Below are 20,133 nucleotides of genomic sequence, written 5' to 3' on the forward strand. Positions count from 1 at the left end.
CAGGCCGCCGAGAACTTATTATATTAAATGTCTAACTTGACTAACTCAATATATTAAATATTTAATTAAAATATATCTGCATAGTAGTTTATCTCACTCAGACTAAGCTAATTATCTCTGAATGCAGACAAAGAAACCGGTCTTACTCAGATTAAGGACTTAAGTGTGGTCAGGTTAACACGTAACCTAAGTGCTTAAGTTCAAAAATAAAGTTTAAAAATAGAAATTTTATTACAATCCTCTACCTCCATCCTAGGTGTATTCATACCTGAAAATCGTGATTTTCTAAGATAATAAGGCTAATAGAGCATCGTTGAAACCTTTTTCTGCGATTTTTTTTTATGCATGCTCCATAACATAGTATGTTATTGTGATAGGACCCAAATGGCTTTTACGAGCTTTTAAGATCAACGCTTTCTATATTTCTAGAATTCTTGGTACTTGTTAACGATCCAGAACACACTCGAAAAGTTTGCTTCGTTTGATTTGAGTAAACCGGTTTTTCTCTCGTTTTCTGTTATAATTAGTTTATTCTTTCGTGAAATAAACTACGGTGTAGGTATATTTTTTATTAAAAAGTCAAACAGTTTGTGGTAACGAACTGTAAAAAGGAGCGACCCGGCTCAATAGTAACCGAAACTCTTAAAAATGGAGTTTCTTACTGTTTTAAAAATAGAGTTAAGAGAAAGAGTCAAACTTTAGCGTAAAGAGCGGGGCGTTGAGGAGGAAAAGCCCCTTTCATATACGGAGTAATTTATGTTCGTTTCAAGTTTTAATGTTGATCCTTACTTTCACTTAAAAAAACTTGTTTTTTTATTTAATTAATATATAGTGGCGGCTAGGTTAGGTATTTAAAATAATGCGTTTTTGGCTGCCTGCTTTCCGTAATTCTTTGTTGTAGTTTCCATATTTTTGTTACTAAACTATTATATTTTCATCATATTACGGTATGTTCTATTGTGATTAACCTAACTTCGCTTCTTGATTGTGTTTTGAATTGTTAACGAGTACTGAATTCTTTCTAGGTCAACGCTACTACTACTACTAAGGTACTTGTATGACAGGGGTGAATCTCCAGCATTTTTATTGGGGGGGCAAGAGGGGTCCATATCCAGATAGTCAAGGGGCAAGGGCTATATAATGATTGTTTTCTCTGAATTGTTAGGAGGCAATTGCCCCCCCCCCCCTCCAGCCCTGGTAAAGCACAGTGGGTGTGCATGCAAAATGTTTTAGTTACTTTTATCCTGACATTATGAAGTAAGAATTGTTTTCTGACTTCACACTATCCAAATACTTTACCAAACTCCCCCCCCCCTTAATGTGCGAATATATAGCCTAAATTAGATATTTCCAATCTATTTTGTCACTTGTCTTTTCTCATGCTAAGTCGAAAGAAACTAGCGAAAGAAACTGGTTTACAGTGCGTCAATGCATGAACAACTTGAGCGGCACGGTGCATAGCATACAAGTACCACTACTAATACTACTAATAACAACTCACCGCAGCATCAAGCCGCCTGAGGTCAACACAGCTACGCAGGGTCTTCCTCCATCCCAATCTATTTAACCCCTCTCTCTTCACATCCTTCCTGGAAATCTTCATTTCCCCTAAAACTTTCGTTATGACATCCTCCCATTCCCAAACCGGGGACGACCTGCTTGTGGTTTGCCCCTATACGATTGCCCGAAAAGAACAATCTTTGGCAATCTGTCATCCTTTATCCGTAGAAAGTGCTCTAGCCATCAAAATTATTCTCAATTAACGCTAGATTAAAAAAATATATTCATTGTAGTAAAACATACAAAAACCTGTACTTTGAAGTCGAAATAAAAGCTAATTAGTAATGAGAAAATGCCCTATAAAACAAGCAATTAAGTTTTTAAAGTATTAAATCGCGTCATAAGAAACACAGTCATAAAGGTAAAAAAAGGAACAATTTCAAAAGAATTAACTCAAAAAGCCGGTATAAAACTGAACTTTAAAAAGGGGGTATAAAAACAGGTTTTAGTGGTAAGAAATGGACGAAAGAATGTAGTGGATGAGTGTTATTAATATTTTCAGTGAATGTTAACATGAAAATCTTAGTACACCTGGAAATTCTGGTTGTAAAAAATATCTTAAAGAAATTGGTTATAATCAATAAACTAATTTTTTTTTTTATTACTTATAAAAAGTATATATACTAACATGTACCTGATATTTTAGCTCAGAGACAAAAAATGAAAATTTCTTTGGTAATTATGCAGCATAAATCCTCCTTTGAAGACACACTGTAATGACATAAAGTAGTTTTGTTCAATATTCTTTCTGAATATAATTTTCCCTACCGTGACAGTTATGCCCCATGCCCCTTAATGGTGAAAAATATAGCCCTAGGCTATATATATAAAACTTAACAAGAAAACATTGTTAGGCTACAACAAAATTCTTACTTTGTTAATTGGAAGAAATTTCTATTTATACTATTTTAAGATAAAAGGGGTCATATCATATTAAATCATATTTAAGCTTGTCCAGTTGGTCATCCTGGCATCTCCTGTAGTGAATCAGAAAAAATCGAATCTATCCAAAAAAGAGCCATGAGGATGATTTTAAAGAAGCTAAGGTACCATACTCGCTCCTTCTAAATCAGACCCAGCTGGAAACTTTGAGCACAGGAAAGGAACGTTTTGCCTCCGTTTTGTAAAAAATGCTGGGACGGAAAACATTTTTCTCAAAAGACACTCCCCAACCAAACACCGCCTGTCACGTACTGTTTCTGAACCCGTTCCTATCTTGTTCCCCATCCGTTACTTTATCTCAAGGCACGAAAAAACCTTTGTTCCCTTCATTACTGGTAAAATAAACCGCTAGTTTAACTTTTTCTTTTTCTTCTTCGTTACTGTTGATGCCCAAGTTTTATGCTCATTTAATTCTTTTGTTTCCTCCTCCGTTTTATATGTTCTCTTTTAAATCTTTTGAATACAAATTTTATTTCAATTTTTTTTTTGTTTTTACCTCTTTAACTTTCTGACATTTTGCCCCTTAATGTTTCTGACTAACGAACGGTTTTGTCATTCTAATATTGTTTTTGGCATTTTTTTGCCAGTTTTTTAGTTGTGCTTTTTTTTTTTTTTTTTATTTTTTGGTTTTGTGACTCCAAAATACGAATTCGGTCTTTCGGGACTTGCGATAGGCATCTTTTGAAATAAATAGCTTATCTCTTAATTAAAAGCGGTCCAAGGGGGGCCCCTTCCCTATTTTTGTTATTATTGCGGTTTCTTCAGAAGTCTCGTATATAGCCTAGGTCTGTATTTTGCTCATTATAGGGCTTTGGGGCGCAATTGCCACTTTAGGAAAGGTAATATTTGGAATGAGTATTGAACGGTACCATATTGTGTTATTGTAGTGTTTCCTTCAGAGAAGAACTCTTGCTGCATGATTACTTGCTACATGCTACTCAGCCCTCTTTGCTGGGAAATACACTTTTTGGAATTTGCTACACCCTTTACCCGAGAAAATCCGTTTGGTACCTCCCTCCACCCCCCTAACATTTTAGTAGCGAGCATTAGTATATATGTTTAGTGACGAAATACGCCCTAAGGAAATCGAAAAAATTAAATTTCGACAGAATAAATCAAATGTTTTCTTGACAATGGACTAAAAAGGGGTTTTATTTTTGGTAACACACATAAGAAAGCGTGATTGTACCGACTAGTAATTCTCGGAGGTGTCTTAACAAATCATTGAGTCATAAGCAGAAAACCATCTGTCGCTTCTCAAACCGGCGTCTTACCTGAATTAAAATTTTCTTCACTAACTCTTTGATGACGTCCTTGCCAGTGACTTGCCATGGACTAAAGAAATGATCAAGTTGACGAATTCACTGACCGAAAATTAAAAAGAAGAAAAATGAGGCGCCATTTAAGCTACTATCTTTATCTACTGGCACAGTACCAACAAATAAATTCTAGGATTTAGTTCTTCAGTAATGTAATGCAATCCAATAAAACAAACATTAAGATGTGGACATAACAATGGTTACATTTTAGCAGGGGTCAAACTCATAAAGGGAGGTTCAAACTAAGGAAAAAATTATGTTTGAATCATTAATATACTATATAAGAAGTTTAGGCAATTTGCCTGTTTCCTTGTTTTGAGGAGGGGAAATTGCCCAAGCTCTAATAGAGACGTCAAATGATTAAAATACTGACTAATTGACAATCTTAAAATCGCAATAACGGTTGCAATAAACCTTCCTCAAAAACTGCCCTTCATCAATTGAATTATCAGTCTAAGGAAAGATGAATCCGAATTAAATAAAGCCAGTTTTTAGCTACATACTTTTCCTATGCCCAATGGATTACTTATTTCCATGAGGCTGTTTACTCATGCCCAAGGGGTTACTCTTTCCTAAAACTACATAGTCCGAATAAGCGCGGATTAAAACGAATATGGCACACACTGCTTAGTAGATCGATGCTCGAGACAACTCGGGAACAGAAGTGCATGAAGGGTTGAAGCATTTGTATTTCTAAACTTTGGTCGTTTACTTTTCTTTCTGGAGAAATAATATGAAATTTTCTAGGGATTAGTAACAAACATAGGAACATTTAGTTTTGGGTATTTACTTGTACTTTTTGCACGCTCAAGCCTCATCTTGGCTCATTGTGGTGCGCAGCAGACGACGATATGTGTTCTTTTGGAGGTTTCGTTCGAGGGTGGCAGGCTCTACGACATCCATCCACTGACGATCCCAATAACGGCCGTGTTTTTCGAACCCTCTAATTGGCTCCAGATCGACCTTCACTGTCCCGAGCCATGTCTTCTTTTTGCCTCCTGTTCTCTTCTTCCATGCCGGTAGTGGTAGACATTCGAAGCATCTTTTGCTTATATGGTCATCTGGTCTGTGCATTGTGTGGCCAAACCCTCCTAGTCTCCTCCAGTGGTGTGATTTTGTTCAAATCCTTGGGGGAGGGGCAAAAATGGAGCCATTTTCTCCAAATCAAGTGAAAATGGCAATAAAAATCGAAAAATCGTGCCATTTGGTACCATGCAAGTACTAAATAGTAGTATGAAAGTACTAAAAAAGATACTTTATAGTACTATAAAGGTAAATAGATATTAAAGAAAACTGATCTGTTTCTGATGATGCTTAAATTATGCAGGTTTATTTTAGTTTTGATAAGATTTTTGAAGAAAATAAACTTCAACTGTGAGGAGGCTCGGGTCTGGGAGGGAGGAGACCGAGGTCTAGGAGAGACAGTTGCACTTCTGGAGAACCTTATGTAGTTGAAGAAAGATGTTCCAGGCTGACGATGTGCAGCTCCCGATCTCTTGTGAAGATTCACCAACAGCGTTTACCATTGAGCCCAGGTATTCATCCAACCTAGCCGTTCTTGCTTACTTGTAGTTGTAACGGGACCGGACAAGGACGCCTCACCCAGCATCTAGAAGGCTACGTATGGTTGACTCCCATTTGTCGTGATCTTGTGCCAACACTACAGCAAACAGGAGCCAGCAGCTCTCCCACTTTCTGCCAATCTTCGAAATCCGCCAATGGTGTCGAGGTCGTTTTTTGCAGTTGCACACAAATTTTTCAATTGACCGCCAAGTCGCCTGTGCCAATCTTGCAACGGGGCAGCTAAAAGCACTTGCTTTGTAATGCGGTCATTGGGTCTTCTAAGGAACTGGCCAAGCCAACACAGTCTTCTCTGTTTGACAATCGTGGCGTTGAGTTTGATTTTACAGTAGTGGTGTCGCCCATCAACGTTTGAGATTATGACGGAGTATTGAATGTTCAGGATTTTTCTTCGACAGTGTTGGTCAAAGACTTCCAAATCATGGAGATGAAGCACTGAAGAGCCGTCTGTGGCCTATTTTCGACTGCATAGAAGAGAACAGATCTAACAGCCGCTTTATATACATAAATTTTTATCTTCATTCTGATCTCCCGTTGGTGCCACAAATGGTGTCAGGTTTGTGAGAAAATGACTTGGGCTTTGTTGATTCTGTTCTGTAGGTCAAGCACAAGCTGATAATCCGACTGCATATTTAGATCCACGACTTTAGTTTTGGCCGTGTTGATCTTCATATCCAGTAGCTGAGAGAAATGTAATATTTCATTAACATTGCTACGGCAGATGCTGGATCATCAGCATAGAGCGTTCTTCTGTAGGTCAATGTCACGGCCTCCGCGGGGGTCTATTACTGAGCCAACATAGGTCAAGCTATCGATTTTTTTAATTCTTGTCTGTCAAGCACAAGCTGATAATCCGACTGCATATTTAGATCCATGACTCTAAGTCCACCTTGTCATTTTGTTGAAGGAGTGTATTCTGAAAGTTTTTAGTTGAAAGTTGGGCCTTCCCACCGCTAACCGTTTCCTCAGATTCTCACCACTAACCGTCTCCTTGACACTTGCAGGGCCTCATGATGCTGTTTTAGCTTTAATTTCTATGTGGGATAGAGAAAAAGTTGAACACTAGTTGCAATTACCCCCACAGTTTGTACCCTCACTTAAAACCCCACTAATATCTGGCATTGAATTGGGTTCACTGGCAGGCTTGTAAAGAAGCCATGCCTAGTTTTTCACCGATTCAATGGACAGAGCCCTCACTGGATATATTACCCCCTTATCAGTACAGCGCTCACCCTCTTCAAATTCTATATCATACAGTAAAATAATAACACTAATCTTTAAATGCTTATAAACCGGCTCAAAATATTTATTCCTCTAAGTCTTATTGGATATTGATCATTTAAATAATTAAAATCCAGTTTAGGGAATTATGGGCCCCCATTAACTTCAAAATTGTCCAGCTTTGTCTTACTAGCATAATTTCTCGGTTTTTGTGAGCTGCCACGAGGAATGTCTGTTTGAAACACTGACGCCCTGTATCGAAACGAAAATGTTTTATACCTCTACACTACACCCATTTAAACCTTCGTTATGTTTTATAAAATTTGCCTTCCACCTCTTAAATAAAATTCTTTTTAAATTTACCCACATTAACATCTAAATACTCAATAAATAAAACCACCGCCCTACTACCCCTCTCAGTACAATTACCTAATTTTGTCACAATACTATCAACCCAATCCATAAATACACCCTCAAAATTATGCAAGTTCACTTTGCAGTTCACTTTGCACCCTACGTGAATACACCTCATCCACCTTATCATTTCAATTAGTAATTTTTTTGCGATGGATGCCTTAATGCCATCTCTACCACCCCTTCCAAATCACTCTTTAAAAAGGGCCCTAATCTTGCCCACATTGGAGTGCTCTATTTCTACCAGATTCGTAATAATGTTACCCACCATTAGTGAATTAAATGGATCCCGAAACTCAGCCCTATAAACATACACACTATGCAAGGCAGAGTCGGCTAAATAAAACTCAGGCAAAACAGGGGGTGTTATGGGAATTTCATGTCTCGCCCCAATTTGTCCAACTCCGTTGTGAACGGTAGGGATGTTGCCCAGCTCACTCAACATTCCCTCGAGTATATCGGGACTGAGAAGATTAGCCCAAGGAAAATCATTCTCTGATACACTTTGGGGTTTGAAGGTAGTTGATTTAGCCGAAGTTCCAGTTGAACTCTTTGCTAGTGTATCACCATTTACATTATCGAAATAATCCGCAATATTTGGGAGTGTTAGACTAGTCTCCTCACCAAAACAATCAGCTAACTGCGTATCAACCCACTTTTGGGTTTCATCCGACTCGACATGGAGATTATTATGGAATTGCAGTGGCGGTGTTAATATTGATATCTCATGCCGTTAAAAAAGTGACTGGCCCCTTTGCATGATGGCGATGATAGTGCTGATAGGTTGTTTGTGTGTGTGTGTGTTTTGTGTGTGTGTGGTTATATGTGTCTATTTGTGTATGTGTGTGTGTTTGTGATGTGTGTGTGTGTGTGTGTGTGTGCGGGTGTGTGTGCGTGTGCTTGCGCGCGCGCGCGTGTGTGTGTGTGTGTGTATGTGTGTTTAATAAGATTTTTCAATTGCAATCTGGAAACAAAGGTGAATTTTTTTTGGATTGACGTGTTTTTATTAAGCTGAAAAAAGAACATTTAACTTTGTTTCATAACCTAAAGTTTGGGGGATCAGAACTCTCAAACAAGTCCCTCTATACCCTATTATTACCTTTTTTCAACTTCTTGGCTTGTCTTCGATCCTAATATTGAAAATTTTTTGCCATTAAAACATTGTTCACCCAGTAAATTGGTCACACACATAATTACTGATCGGTTTTCTACTTTTTTTTTAATGTCATAGGAATAAGTTTAATTATGATCCAATAACTGCGATTTTATTTACGAAAAAGCTGGCACTATTAATGTCTGTTTCCAAATCAGCGGTCGCGTGGACGGGCTGGAAGATCCCCGGTCTGCACGCGTTCGAAACGAAAATTCACCATCAAGGCCAAGATCGTTTATTAAGATATCTAAATCGATGTTTGGGTTTTGGATATCACCATATCCAAAACAATCACTAAACAGGTTATCGATATAACTGTCTGCTTCATTGGTACTGCTAGACTCCTAATAATGGATATCATCATTCCTGGGTCTTTTTGACCGTGTCGATGAATCATTGGCCTAGAATTAAAAAATGTATCAGTATTTATTTATATTGAAGTTTTTAAGAATTAAGTTAAAGTTAATTTCAAGTAAAAACTCTTGAGTTCAAGAAGATTAAAATTTCTATGTTCAAGCAATAATTCCAAAAAAGTTATTGCAAACATTGTATTTCTAATAGAAAGAAATCACGATTGACATATTTATAATATCACATATACGTTTAGTATATTCACGATAATATGTTTAAAATATCGCAGTTTATTTTTTTGTTTCTCGAAGTATATTTAATGTGAGTTTAAGACATGAAGAAATCTGAAAATTTTTTAAGCTCAATAAAAAAACTAAGAAAAAAAACTTTTACTAAGTAAAAAAAATGTCAGTGTAAATATTGTTTTTCTAATTGGAAAAATCACAACTGACATATTTATATCATCCACATTTTGTATATTGTAAAATATCAAAAGTGATTGTTTTTAAGTATATTTAATGTGGTTTTAAGACATGGAAAAAGTAGAAAAATGCCAGGTAAAAAATCTAAGTAAAAAAAAGTTACCCCCTTATAAATTTGACCCCCCCCCCCTATCAGAGGGGTATGGAGCCCTTTCAGGTATATTACGATACTATGTCCATCTTTTTCTCTTTTACTACTAGAAAAAAATTTAATGGGGAGATGGATCCTATCGTGCCCATAACACATATTTTACTGATATTCATGTTAGGGCTTGGGTTCTATAATAATCAAACGAACGAATACAAAAGTTTATGAATAACTAGTTGATTTCTCGTTCGCAAACAGAAAAAAAATGTTATATATATACTCGCATGTATGTTATATATCGAGTATGTTATATACTCGCAATATATATCTACTAATATTTATGTTAAAGCTTGGGTTCCATAATAATCCATGGAACAAATACAAAATTTTAAGAATTTTTAGTAGAGAGGGGTGTTTTTTTAAACTTTTTTTATATGATGTACAAATACTTAAAATGCTCTTTTTCAGTAAATGTTCTTTTTTTAGATTTGATATTGCTCTTTTACGTCCCCTGAAGGTCCAGGTTCAAAATATTTCATGGACTAAAATCAGTAGTTAAAGAATAACTAGTGTGGTGGGGTGATTGTAAATCTATAGCTGATATACATACAATTCGGTAACTAAAGGGGACTGTAAATGTCTTTTGATAAGCCGAAACTGTATAAGCAACAGTCTTCATCCGCTAAGCATACAACAAAAATATGTTGATCACAAACCTCTTGTATATTAGAGTCCTTGTTAATATTCGTTAAACATCTTTTGTTAAACATCCTGTTCGATTAAGTTCGCTTCATCTAATGAAAATAAATTGGACGTTCATTCTTTTATATCAAAATACTTGGCTCAAATAATGGGAGTAGTGGCCGCTTGTATCCATAGGGGTGTTTCAGTAATAATATATGGCATGTATTTCCAAGAATTTCTCTTATCAACTGGAAATTGAGATAACACTATGGGCCCACTTGCACAGATAGAATGGTTTCACCGAGAATATATTGTTTCCGGAAAAATGGTAAATCTCGTTGAAGTTTTTAGCTGGATATGAGGGACTAGCAATTCCAAATAGTCGTATGAATGGTTGGAGTACTGACCACTTAGAGTAATGGTGGTACTGGCCGTTTAAAGTAATAGGATAGGACTGCTCTTAAAATCCAAGAAGGGATAAGATGGGTTAGTGAATCCAAAAGTACATTGGGATAGGGTTGTCGTTAAACTGCATACTGGAATACGAAGGGTTAGTGACTCCAATAGTAGGCTACATCGGGAAAGGGATGTCGTTAAACTGCATACAGGGATACTACTTTCGTGTAGCCTTAATTGTACTGGTATCATAGTAGTAGTGGTAGTTGTAGGAACAGTACCGAAGTGATTTGCCTGATAATAGAGTGATCTATTATTAAGGAGAGGAGATAGATCTTTGTGTAGGGAGTGGTAGGGTAACAAAATGAGTATTTCTCATTAACAAAAACAAAAACTCATTAATTATAACAAAAATGAATATTTCTCAGGTGTAATCATTGTCAAACCAAGGATCCTAGAAGATAAGGAGAGGGCTTATTGGAACAAAAATTTAAAGTTTAAGCGACCAATACTTGGACACCACTACCCCCTCCTCTTCGACCCAGGACCTCTAATAAAGTAAAATATACTAGGGCACTAAGAAGAAATAGACAAGATGTCCTAAAAACTCGTTTAGCTTTCACCTGATACTTAGAAAGTTAGGCCACTGAAACGTAATCCTTTTGGTACCTTAATCCCCTCCCTGCCCAAAAATCCACCACCTCTTATTAATTATAGATCACTGTATTGTTAAAAAAATCATTTCACGTCAATAAAGTATTAAAAAAGACAACAAAAAAAATTCAATAAGAACGGAGGTGTCACCTTGTAGCACCCTTAGTGACATCACCCACATTTTTCCTCTGAAAAATCTTGCCGGACAATTTTATCCCGCTGACAGGAAATTCCTCCCCAAAATTTCTCCCTAACGTAAATTCCCCAAGACAATCTCCCCCTCCCTGCAGAAAACTCCCCCGTGAAAAATGTCCCATGAACAAATAATATATGTAAGCAATGGACAAAATAAAAACTTTTAAAGGCATTTATACTGCTACAAAGAGTTCTCTGAGAACAGAAATTATTCTCCATAAGAAGGGCCTTGCCCTTCTCCTCAATACCTCTCTCTTTACACTAAAATTCTTAGTATTTTTGAAAAGGCTTACTATTCTGATGGAAAAACCCTTGGTTTTCAGAAGCTGTTCTTAAGAAACTGGATCAAACACTTAAACTTTTGGGTAAAGAGCAAGATGTTGAGGAGAGTGGTAACCCTTTAACATACGGAATAATATCTGTTCGTTTGAGTTTTAATGTTGCTCCTTACTATCAGTTGAAGAAACTCTTTTTTAAAATTTAATTTCTGATCGTTTTTTAAATAATGCTGGTAAATCTGGCTCGTTTTCCATGAAAAATGTCCTCCATTCATCAAAAACTCCTCCGTGAAAATTTACTACCATGTAAAATATACTCCATTCCCTCTCTTAAAATTCCTTGTGGACGATTCAGTGTGAAAAATCCTCCTTAGCATACTTCAATTTGAAAGCGACTAATTTCTAATCGTTTCTATTGCTCCAGAAATCCTTTCGGTGGAAAGTTTTTACTGGAATCCAAACGCGCTGCAAATAGCCGCCGGACAATTCCTCCGGAAAAATTTCCACGGGCAAAAATGAGTTGGTAAAGAGAAAGCAAGACAAATAAAAATATTTTTGTATTGAAATTCTGTCAAATCTTTTCGCTTTAAAATTTACTCTTGAAAGCTCACTCCCAGTAGTTTACAACCCCACGGAAAGTTTCCCCACCGAAACCTACCCCAAGCGCAAAATTCTCCCTCCCAGATCCTTGCGTCGCCCCAGCAGTATGTTGCTATAACCAAGTTCAAACTCTGGTTCTTGATTTTCAGTTGAGTTTCTCGATCGTTGAGGGTACATACCCCTCGCCTAAGCAACGTTAATGTTTATTTCTGAAGACAATATTATATTCTTCACGCTTCAAACAACACACATCCTGTTACAACTCGTTTATTAGCATAACCTAAGAGGCAATCAATCTGCCAAAATGTATTTGGATCTAATTTCTATTTATGTTCTATTTTAGAGTAGCCGTCTTGGCACGAATAATGAATAGTAAATGGGTAGGCTCTGCCACATAGTTGCACATGGGTCACGCTAACCATGAATGCATGCAGTTATTTCTGGGAATGGCCCATGGTCTGACGGGGGAGTGGCAGATTTATAAAAGCAAAAACAGAAATATAGTGAAAAATCACAGAAAAATATCTGCAGATTCATAAATATCACAAGTTGCTGGTGCACCAAACCCGTTTACATTCCTCCGTATATTCTTGGGTCAGAGCTTTGGGAGAGGACTTGGAGGATGTCTTCCTGAAGAAATAGGGTCAGATACTGAATTTTTAATGGAACCTTCTTGTACTTTCTCCTAACGTCTCCTTGCCTTGTATTAGACAGTAAAAAAGAGTGCTACGTACCCACCTGGCCACAAGACTAGAGTGCTATTTGTTTGTTTTTTTTATATTTTAAATAAAAAATCAGCTGAATTAAAGAGGTTTGCTTGAGAAGTGAACCTATGTGAAAAAACAAGAAAAAGAAAAAAAAAAGGCTTCTTGAGCCTGAGAAAATTTGCCTTATTTTCAAAAACTAGGGAGAAACACCCTTAAAAGTCATACAATCTTAACGAAAATCACACCATCAGATTCAACTTATCAGAGAACCCTAATGTAGAAGTTTCAAGCTCCTATCTACAAAATGTGGAATTTTGCTTTTTTTGCCAGAAGACGGCTCACGGATGCTGTTTTTTACCGTCTTAAAAAGTAGAGTTAAGAGAAAGAGTCAAACTTCAGCGTAAAGAGCGGGGCGTTGAGGAGGAAAAGCCCCTTTCAAATACGGAGTAATTTCTGTCTGTTTTGAGTTTTAATGTCGCTCCTTACTTTCAGTTAAAAAAACTTGTTTTTTATTTATTTAATAATTAGAGAAAGGATGAGATGGTTAAAACAGATTTTTCAGGTGAAGCATGACCGATTGTCCTTGTAGGCCATCCTTCTAGAGCAAATAAAAAGCAGGTCGCCCCCGAATGGGATGGTAAGTTGTCATAAGGAAAGATTTAAGGGAAATGGGAACTTCTTGGGAGGGTGTAAAAAGGATGGCTTTGAATAGCTTGGGATGGAGGAAGAGTGTGCGTAGCTATGTAGGCCTCCGGTGGCTTGACGGTGTAGTGAGTTGTTAGCAGTTGTAGGAGTTTGTAATAACGAATGAACTATAAGTAAGGACCGAATTGGCCCATTTGCAACCAAAACTGCTGAAATTTTGATAACAATAGATGCTTAATTTAATTAGCTTTTTTTGCTGATTCCAAAAAGGTGAAATTCATTAAGTTTAATGTAACCGTTCAGAAGCTGCGAGCCTGAGACAATTTGCCTGATTTTTGAAAAAGGGGAGCATCCCCAAAAAAATTAAGTATTGCTGATGAATATGACACCATCAAATTCAGCATACAAAGAGCCCTTCAGTGAAGTTCTCAAGCTCTATCTGCAAAAATGTAAAATTTTGCATTTTTTACCAGAAGAAATTTCATGGATTGTTTGTTTTTATTTGTTGTTCTTCTTCCCAGGGGTGATCATGTCGAAACTCATGGTGCTAGAAAATTGGAAGAAGACTCATTTGAATGAAAATCAGAATTTGAATGAAAATCAAAAAAACGATCCAATAACTATGCTTTCAGATATGACATGACCCCCATAGTCCCGAGGAAAGTGCTGTAAGTTACCCATTGTTGGCATATAGCACTTGCTATTCAGAAATGTAAGATTTTTTGGGGTAGAGGGTTTTCCACTGAGAGACTTTTATACGGGGAGGAAAGTTTCAGGAAGGGATTTTCCAAGACATTTTGCACGGGAGGGAAGGGAGATTTCCTGGCATGATTTGAAAAACAGTCTGAAATTAAATATAAAAAACAACAATAAATTCTTCCAACTGAAATCAAGGAGCAACATTAAAACTAAAAATAAGCAGAAATTATTCCTTAGATGAGGGATCTACCCGCTCCTCCATTCCTAATTCTGTATGCTAAAATTTGACAATTTGTTTAAAAAGTGCAAAATGCAAATCATGTTTGGTCTTTAGAAGGCATGGTGGACGTGATCCTTACTCCTCTCAGTTTCTGCTCGTTTTGTTTTTCATTTATTTATCGATGGTGATTTATGGTTGTTTTACGCTTACAAAATCATTTGCTTTATTTCTGCTTATCGTTGGTTTAATGGAGCTTTTCACTTTTCTTTTATAATTTCTTTTGGGGATATCTTTTTTAATTAATTATCAGTAGAGCCTAATTATCTCAGTACTTTAAAGTAAAAAAACAAAAACAAATCATTGTAAAAAAACAACAAAAAACATTAGCCCAAGTCCATTTTCTAGTTTCATTATTCTTATGACTTGACTTTTTTTTCTTCCTGAGAAGTGAACCTCAGAAGGTAACACACATTTTCAGACACATTAAAAAAAATTTAGTATATCTGCTCATCTAGTTCTAACATCATAAGTAATAAGTAATTTTACTTTATATGATGGTAACTATGCAATACATACAGCCAATCAAGTGAGGCTGTACAACGGGTAGCTGAAACCATTACTTAGTGATGCATTTCAAACAGTTCATGGTAACCGAACTGTAAGTAAGGAGCGAAATAGTAACCAAAACTCTAAAAATCGGATACCAATTTTGATACCAATAGACACATCAAAAGAATTGGAATTTTATGTTGATTTCAAGTATACAAGTTTCATCAAGTTTAGTCTTACCCATCAAAAGTTACGAGCCTTAGAAAATTTGCCTTATTTTATTTTAGAAATGGGGGAACACCAGCTAAAATTAATAGAATCTTAAGACTATCCACACCATCAGACTTAGCGTATCAGGGAACCCTACTGTAAAGGTTTCAAGTTCCTATCTACAAAAATGTGGAATTTTGTATTTTTGCCAGATGATAGATCACGGATGCGTGTTTATTTCTATTTTTATTTGTTGTTTTTTTTTCACAGGGGTGATTGTCTCGACCCAGTGGTCTTAGAATATCATGAGAGGGCTCATTCGAACGGAAATTAAAATTTCTAGTACTCTTTTTAAGTGACTAAAAATTGGAGGGCAACTAGGACCCCTCCCACGCTCATTTTTCCCCAAAGTCACCCGATCAAAATCTTAAGATAGCCATTTCGTTCAGCATAGACGAAAAGTCTAATAACTATGTCTTTGAGGATTACTTAATTCCCCACAGTCCCCGAGGGGAAGGGCTGCAAGTTACGAACATACCCCATTGTTTACATATAATATTGATGATTGGGAAGTATACAGACATTTTAGGGGGGACGGGGTTCTGGTGGGGAGGTCTGAGGGAGGGGTTACGTGGGAGGATCTTTCCATGGAAGAAATTTTCATGTGGGAAGGAACATTTCCCAGCATTATTTAAAAAACGACCAGAAATTAAATAAGAAAAAAGAAGTATTTTCAACTGAAAGTAAGGGGCAACATCAAAACTTAAAACGAACAGGAATTATTCCGTATATTAGGGGGTTCGCTCCCTAGTCAATACCTCGCTCTTTACGCTAAAGTTTTTTTTAGTACTTTCAGAAGAGCTATTTATTCCAATTATAGAGCCTTTAGGATTCAGGGGCCATTCCTAAAGAATTAGAACAAAATTCGAAACTTAAGCGTAAAAAGCGAGGTATTGACTAGGTGTTGAACCCCCTAATATGCGCAATAATTTCTTGTTGTATTAAATTTTAGTGTTGCTTCTTACTTTCAGTTGAAAAGTCTTGTTTTTTTAATGAATCTACAATCATAGTCATTTTTTTTCCGTTCATTATAAGAAAATACATTATTTTACCTCATGGCTGACGAATTGAGTTGAAACTTTAGGAAAGTACTGTTTTAGATGTGGAGGGATGATCTAACGCGACTTATACATTTTTTGGGCGGGGAAAGGCGGCAAAATGTTCTTGGTAGTCCTTAAAAAAGAGTATACACTACTTTCTTTTTTATGCATGTTCACTTCCGCCACCCGTGCCTCTTCCTGTCGCACTCTTTACATGGTTCTTGGCAATGGGCATTCTCTCGCGAATATATATATTTTCATGTGCAAAATAGGTTTTGGCTCCGTCCAGGCCCTTAATGTATACTAAACGACCAAATGCTTCCTTAATTAGAATTTCTTTTCCAGGCTCTTTATTAGCCATGGAAAGCGATTTAGCTCAGAGGGATGTCATTGGTGTTCAAGACGCTGTTTTATTAGAAGATATTCACTCGGAAAGTATTTTTATCGATAATTTGGAAAAACGGTTCAAGGAGAATCTTATTTACGTAAGTTTTTTTTTTGTAATAAAATTTATCGCGCGAGCATTAGAGTTGATATGCCGCTAGTCTTGGCAAATATTTAGCCTCAATATTTGTATGTGGAGGAAGCCCAATAGGAATTGAGGATGGGGAAGGTTGGTAGTGGCGTTTTTAGTGAGAAATTCCAGAAGGGCCTTTGCTGGTATTAGTACTACAAGCGTGAAAAAATGTTAGCAGCACGAAGTATTGTGAGAGGAAAATTTGTAAGAAGCCCTGTTTAAGACTTCCTGAGAGAAATTCCACGAACTTTTAGTCGGCTGTGCAGCCCTCTTGGTTGTGACTATCTCCTCAATTAGGTAGAACAAGAGTTCTCAGATATATTTTTAGGCAGTTGGAGCAGGATTTTTAGGAGTTTAGAAAGGATTTATGTGTACTTTGAAGTATCTGAAACCAAACCTCGAGAATCAGAGTGGGGAGAGCAGATTGAAACAAGGTGTCTATTCACCAGGTGGCTGAGCTTTGTCTTACGCTTTACCTAGAGAAGCTTTCACCTGCCAATATTATGCTACTTTCAATTTCAAAAAGGCTGGAATCTGGCCTTTCGACAGAAATGTGTTCAGTGAGGTGGATTTCAGGCCGTCTTAAGTGACAGACTGACTTATTCAAAGTCAAATAAGTTCAAATCAGGCAAATGTAGCAGCCTTGGAACTTTACGAAATGTGCCAGTCTCGAGCTAACGATGATATTTCTTCTCCTGAACGGTCAATTCACCCCAAACCTGCTCCCAGGCCTTCAAACACCAGCTTGCAAGGTCAGTTTGTAAGGACAACTCAAGAAATAATGTGTCCTTTCTCGCTTATGGAAAATTTTCACGCAAATCCTTGTAAGCACCGCAAAACCGGCTGTTAAAGACGTAAATATTTCCATGTTTATTTCATGCAGGTTTCCTCTTTTTTCAATTATGTTCGTTCTCTCTTTCCATGTTAAAACTATGTGCACCATCTGTGTTCCTATTAAACGTACTTTTTCCTCTACTTGTTGTAAAGACGTAAATATTTCCCTTGTTCATTTCATACAGGTTTCCTCTTTTGTCAATGCATTATTGCCACTTCTTGTCAGTCTAGGCCCAAAACTATTCACACCCTCGTTTAACTCGTTATTTTTTGGGATTTTAAACCTCTCCTCGTCAATTTTCTTCCTAAATCTTGCATGTGACTACTTCCTCACCAAAAAAATATTCTGGCCCGCAAAATTTTGGGGCTGAATATCCTGTGGAGAAGGGGGCCCATGGGTAGAATTTTATTTTGGGAAGAGAGTTTTTAGGGGTGGATCCAACCATAATTGAGAACACCTGCTAGAACACAAGGGCTGTAGGATTTGAATGAGACATCTTTCGAGAAAACATTAAGACTTACACGTGAGGAGCGAGAAGGTGTGTTCCCCTTTTGAGGGGAATCATTTCTGTTCGCATTAAAATTTAATATAGCTCCTAACTTTTGTTTGAAAAAATATGTTTTCATATTGAAATTAAATAACAAAATGGGAGTGAAAAATCAGCGAAATGAATTTAAAAAAATATGACGGAAAAAAACCTAAAGAAGGTGTAGGTTTTGTTTGATGGTACAGTTGTCTTTGGGAGATTTACGTCAAGTAAATCTTACCTCCATCCTTTTTTGCGGGAGGGGCAGAAACAAAAAAGAAAGCACTGCCCAAGAAGTTTTTCATTTACCACACTGCTAAAGATTTTGGGGTTGGTAGAAATTGGCTTTAAACTTGGAGACAGGAGTATAATTTACTGTGCAAAAAATTAGTATTAATAAGGAAGCTCAAACCCCGACGGAGGACACGCCTTTCTGGGAAGTATTCTAAGTGCTGCAATATTCAGGAGCTTTTTAGTAATTATTTGCAGCATAATGCCCTACAATTATTTTTAACAAATAACCCGAGTGCTCTGACTTTGACTGATGGCACTATGAAAGGAAACACCACTCTAGATACATATTCTCCCCAGCCTGGTAACTACCAAAGCGCATCTAGGATTTTCGCAGTGAGAATTTTCTTGGAGGGGGGTACAAAAAAACTGTGATAAACGCATCAAAATTTGTTTACGTGCATTCTGTTGCGTTTTTACGAGTTGGACAATTTTTTTTTGGGGAGGGGGGGGGCAAACTGGGATTCCCTACCCCCGGACACGACCTTGGTTTAACGGCTGTTTAAGAGTCTAAGTGGACGTAACACCTTCTAAACTTAAAAGAGCTAGGACTGACTCTCCTAACATCCCAGAAGGTAAAGTTGAACAATCGTCACACAAAATAGAAGTCAAGATGTACCAACCACCGAATAGAAGTTGACTTTAAAAAAATTGGAAATACCAGTGCCACAGGCAGTATAGCATTACAATAGGGTTACAAGTAGTGCCACCGCTGCTACGGAACAAAAAAAACAACATATACATAATTTTTCTTTGTAAGCCCGATGGCGTTGATTTTATACTCCTCAGATATCAAGTTGTCACTTCATATCAGCTTCCTAAGAGCGTTGAATGCGCGACTAGGAATCAAAATAATCAGAGTTAATACTCTAGCTCTAGCTGTAATTAATAATTTAACAATACTAAGCTCTAGCTTTAAGTCGGCCGAGAGCCCAATGTAGACGGTAAATGCTGATCCAGAATTTCTCTGGTTTGCGAAAAGGTCATGTACTTTACCTTCTGATTGCTGAACAGTTTGAAGGGCGGCAAAGGGTGTGAACATGACTTTGTCTGCCAAAGAAAGCAGACATTGTTATTTAACGGAAGTTAAGGCGTAAAAGGAAATATGCAATAGTAGAAGGATGTATGGGCTATTGCCTAAGCGTACTCGCAAGACAACTTGTTATACAAGAAAACAAAAGGTATCTTGCGTTAGTTATGACTGATCACAACCTTCTAAGGATGGAAAAAAGTTGCAAAAAAGCTATACATGCGCAATAATGATGTTGTGCGTCGGAATTAGAGAAATGCTCAATAATGTTTACAATAACAATCATATCTGTAGTTTTGCTAAAAATCAAATCAGATTTTTGGCTTCATTATCGGAAAAAAAATTAGATTAATTTGGTATCTTAGTCGTATACCAGAATATTTGTTAACTGACAATAGAACTTGTATAGATTGAAATTTTTTTGTCAAAACAAGTCATAACATTTTAGTTTAAATAAAACTTTTATGTACAGGGTGACATATAAATTACTTTACTATATTACTAATACTTCAATGTTTCAATATTGCTAGCTCCTTCATTAGAAAAATTTCTGCTAGTTTTATCTACCATATTTTACTTGATGGTAGAATAATGTCTCAATATTTAATACAAGGATCTTTCTGCAGCCAATCTGACTATGTAAACTTTTTACATATTTCTTTCCGTTTTGGAAAGAAAACTCAAAAATACAAAAGAAGTTTGCATTGGGTTCTGGAAACATAATATCACTACAAAAATATGATTTTAAAAGTCTCTTAAGCCTTAAATATATACCCCCTCCCCCTGTTCATCTCTAACCACAATGGAATTATATGTTTCAACTAAGTGCAACTCCTTTCTAAGTACAATAAGTGACTCATTTCTGATCGTTCTTTATCTGATAGGT

The 20,133-nt window shown here is 36.7% G+C and overlaps 1 protein-coding gene and 1 long non-coding RNA gene across 4 annotated transcripts in view; one reads left to right on the forward strand and one right to left on the reverse strand.

Moving 5' to 3' along the window:
• LOC136026062 (unconventional myosin IC-like) overlaps positions 1-20,133 on the forward strand; it is a 137,024-nt gene that overhangs the window by 10,173 nt on the left and 106,718 nt on the right. For all 3 annotated transcript variants that reach the window (XM_065702248.1, XM_065702249.1, XM_065702250.1), the window contains exon 2: positions 16,394-16,533. In XM_065702248.1, coding sequence (XP_065558320.1) covers positions 16,408-16,533 — 126 coding nt within the window. In that variant the 5' untranslated portion in view covers positions 16,394-16,407. The remainder of the gene's footprint in view (positions 1-16,393; positions 16,534-20,133) is intronic.
• LOC136026073 (uncharacterized) overlaps positions 3,515-20,133 on the reverse strand; it is an 88,287-nt gene continuing 71,668 nt past the window's right edge. Inside the window, exons 3-4 of the long non-coding RNA XR_010617198.1 lie at positions 8,137-8,591; positions 3,515-3,866 (exon numbers count right to left, since the gene is read on the reverse strand). This is a non-coding gene — a long non-coding RNA (uncharacterized LOC136026073). The remainder of the gene's footprint in view (positions 3,867-8,136; positions 8,592-20,133) is intronic.

Source organism: Artemia franciscana, chromosome 4, assembly GCF_032884065.1.
Source record: "Artemia franciscana chromosome 4, ASM3288406v1, whole genome shotgun sequence".
Taxonomy (NCBI): Eukaryota; Metazoa; Arthropoda; class Branchiopoda; order Anostraca; family Artemiidae; genus Artemia; species Artemia franciscana.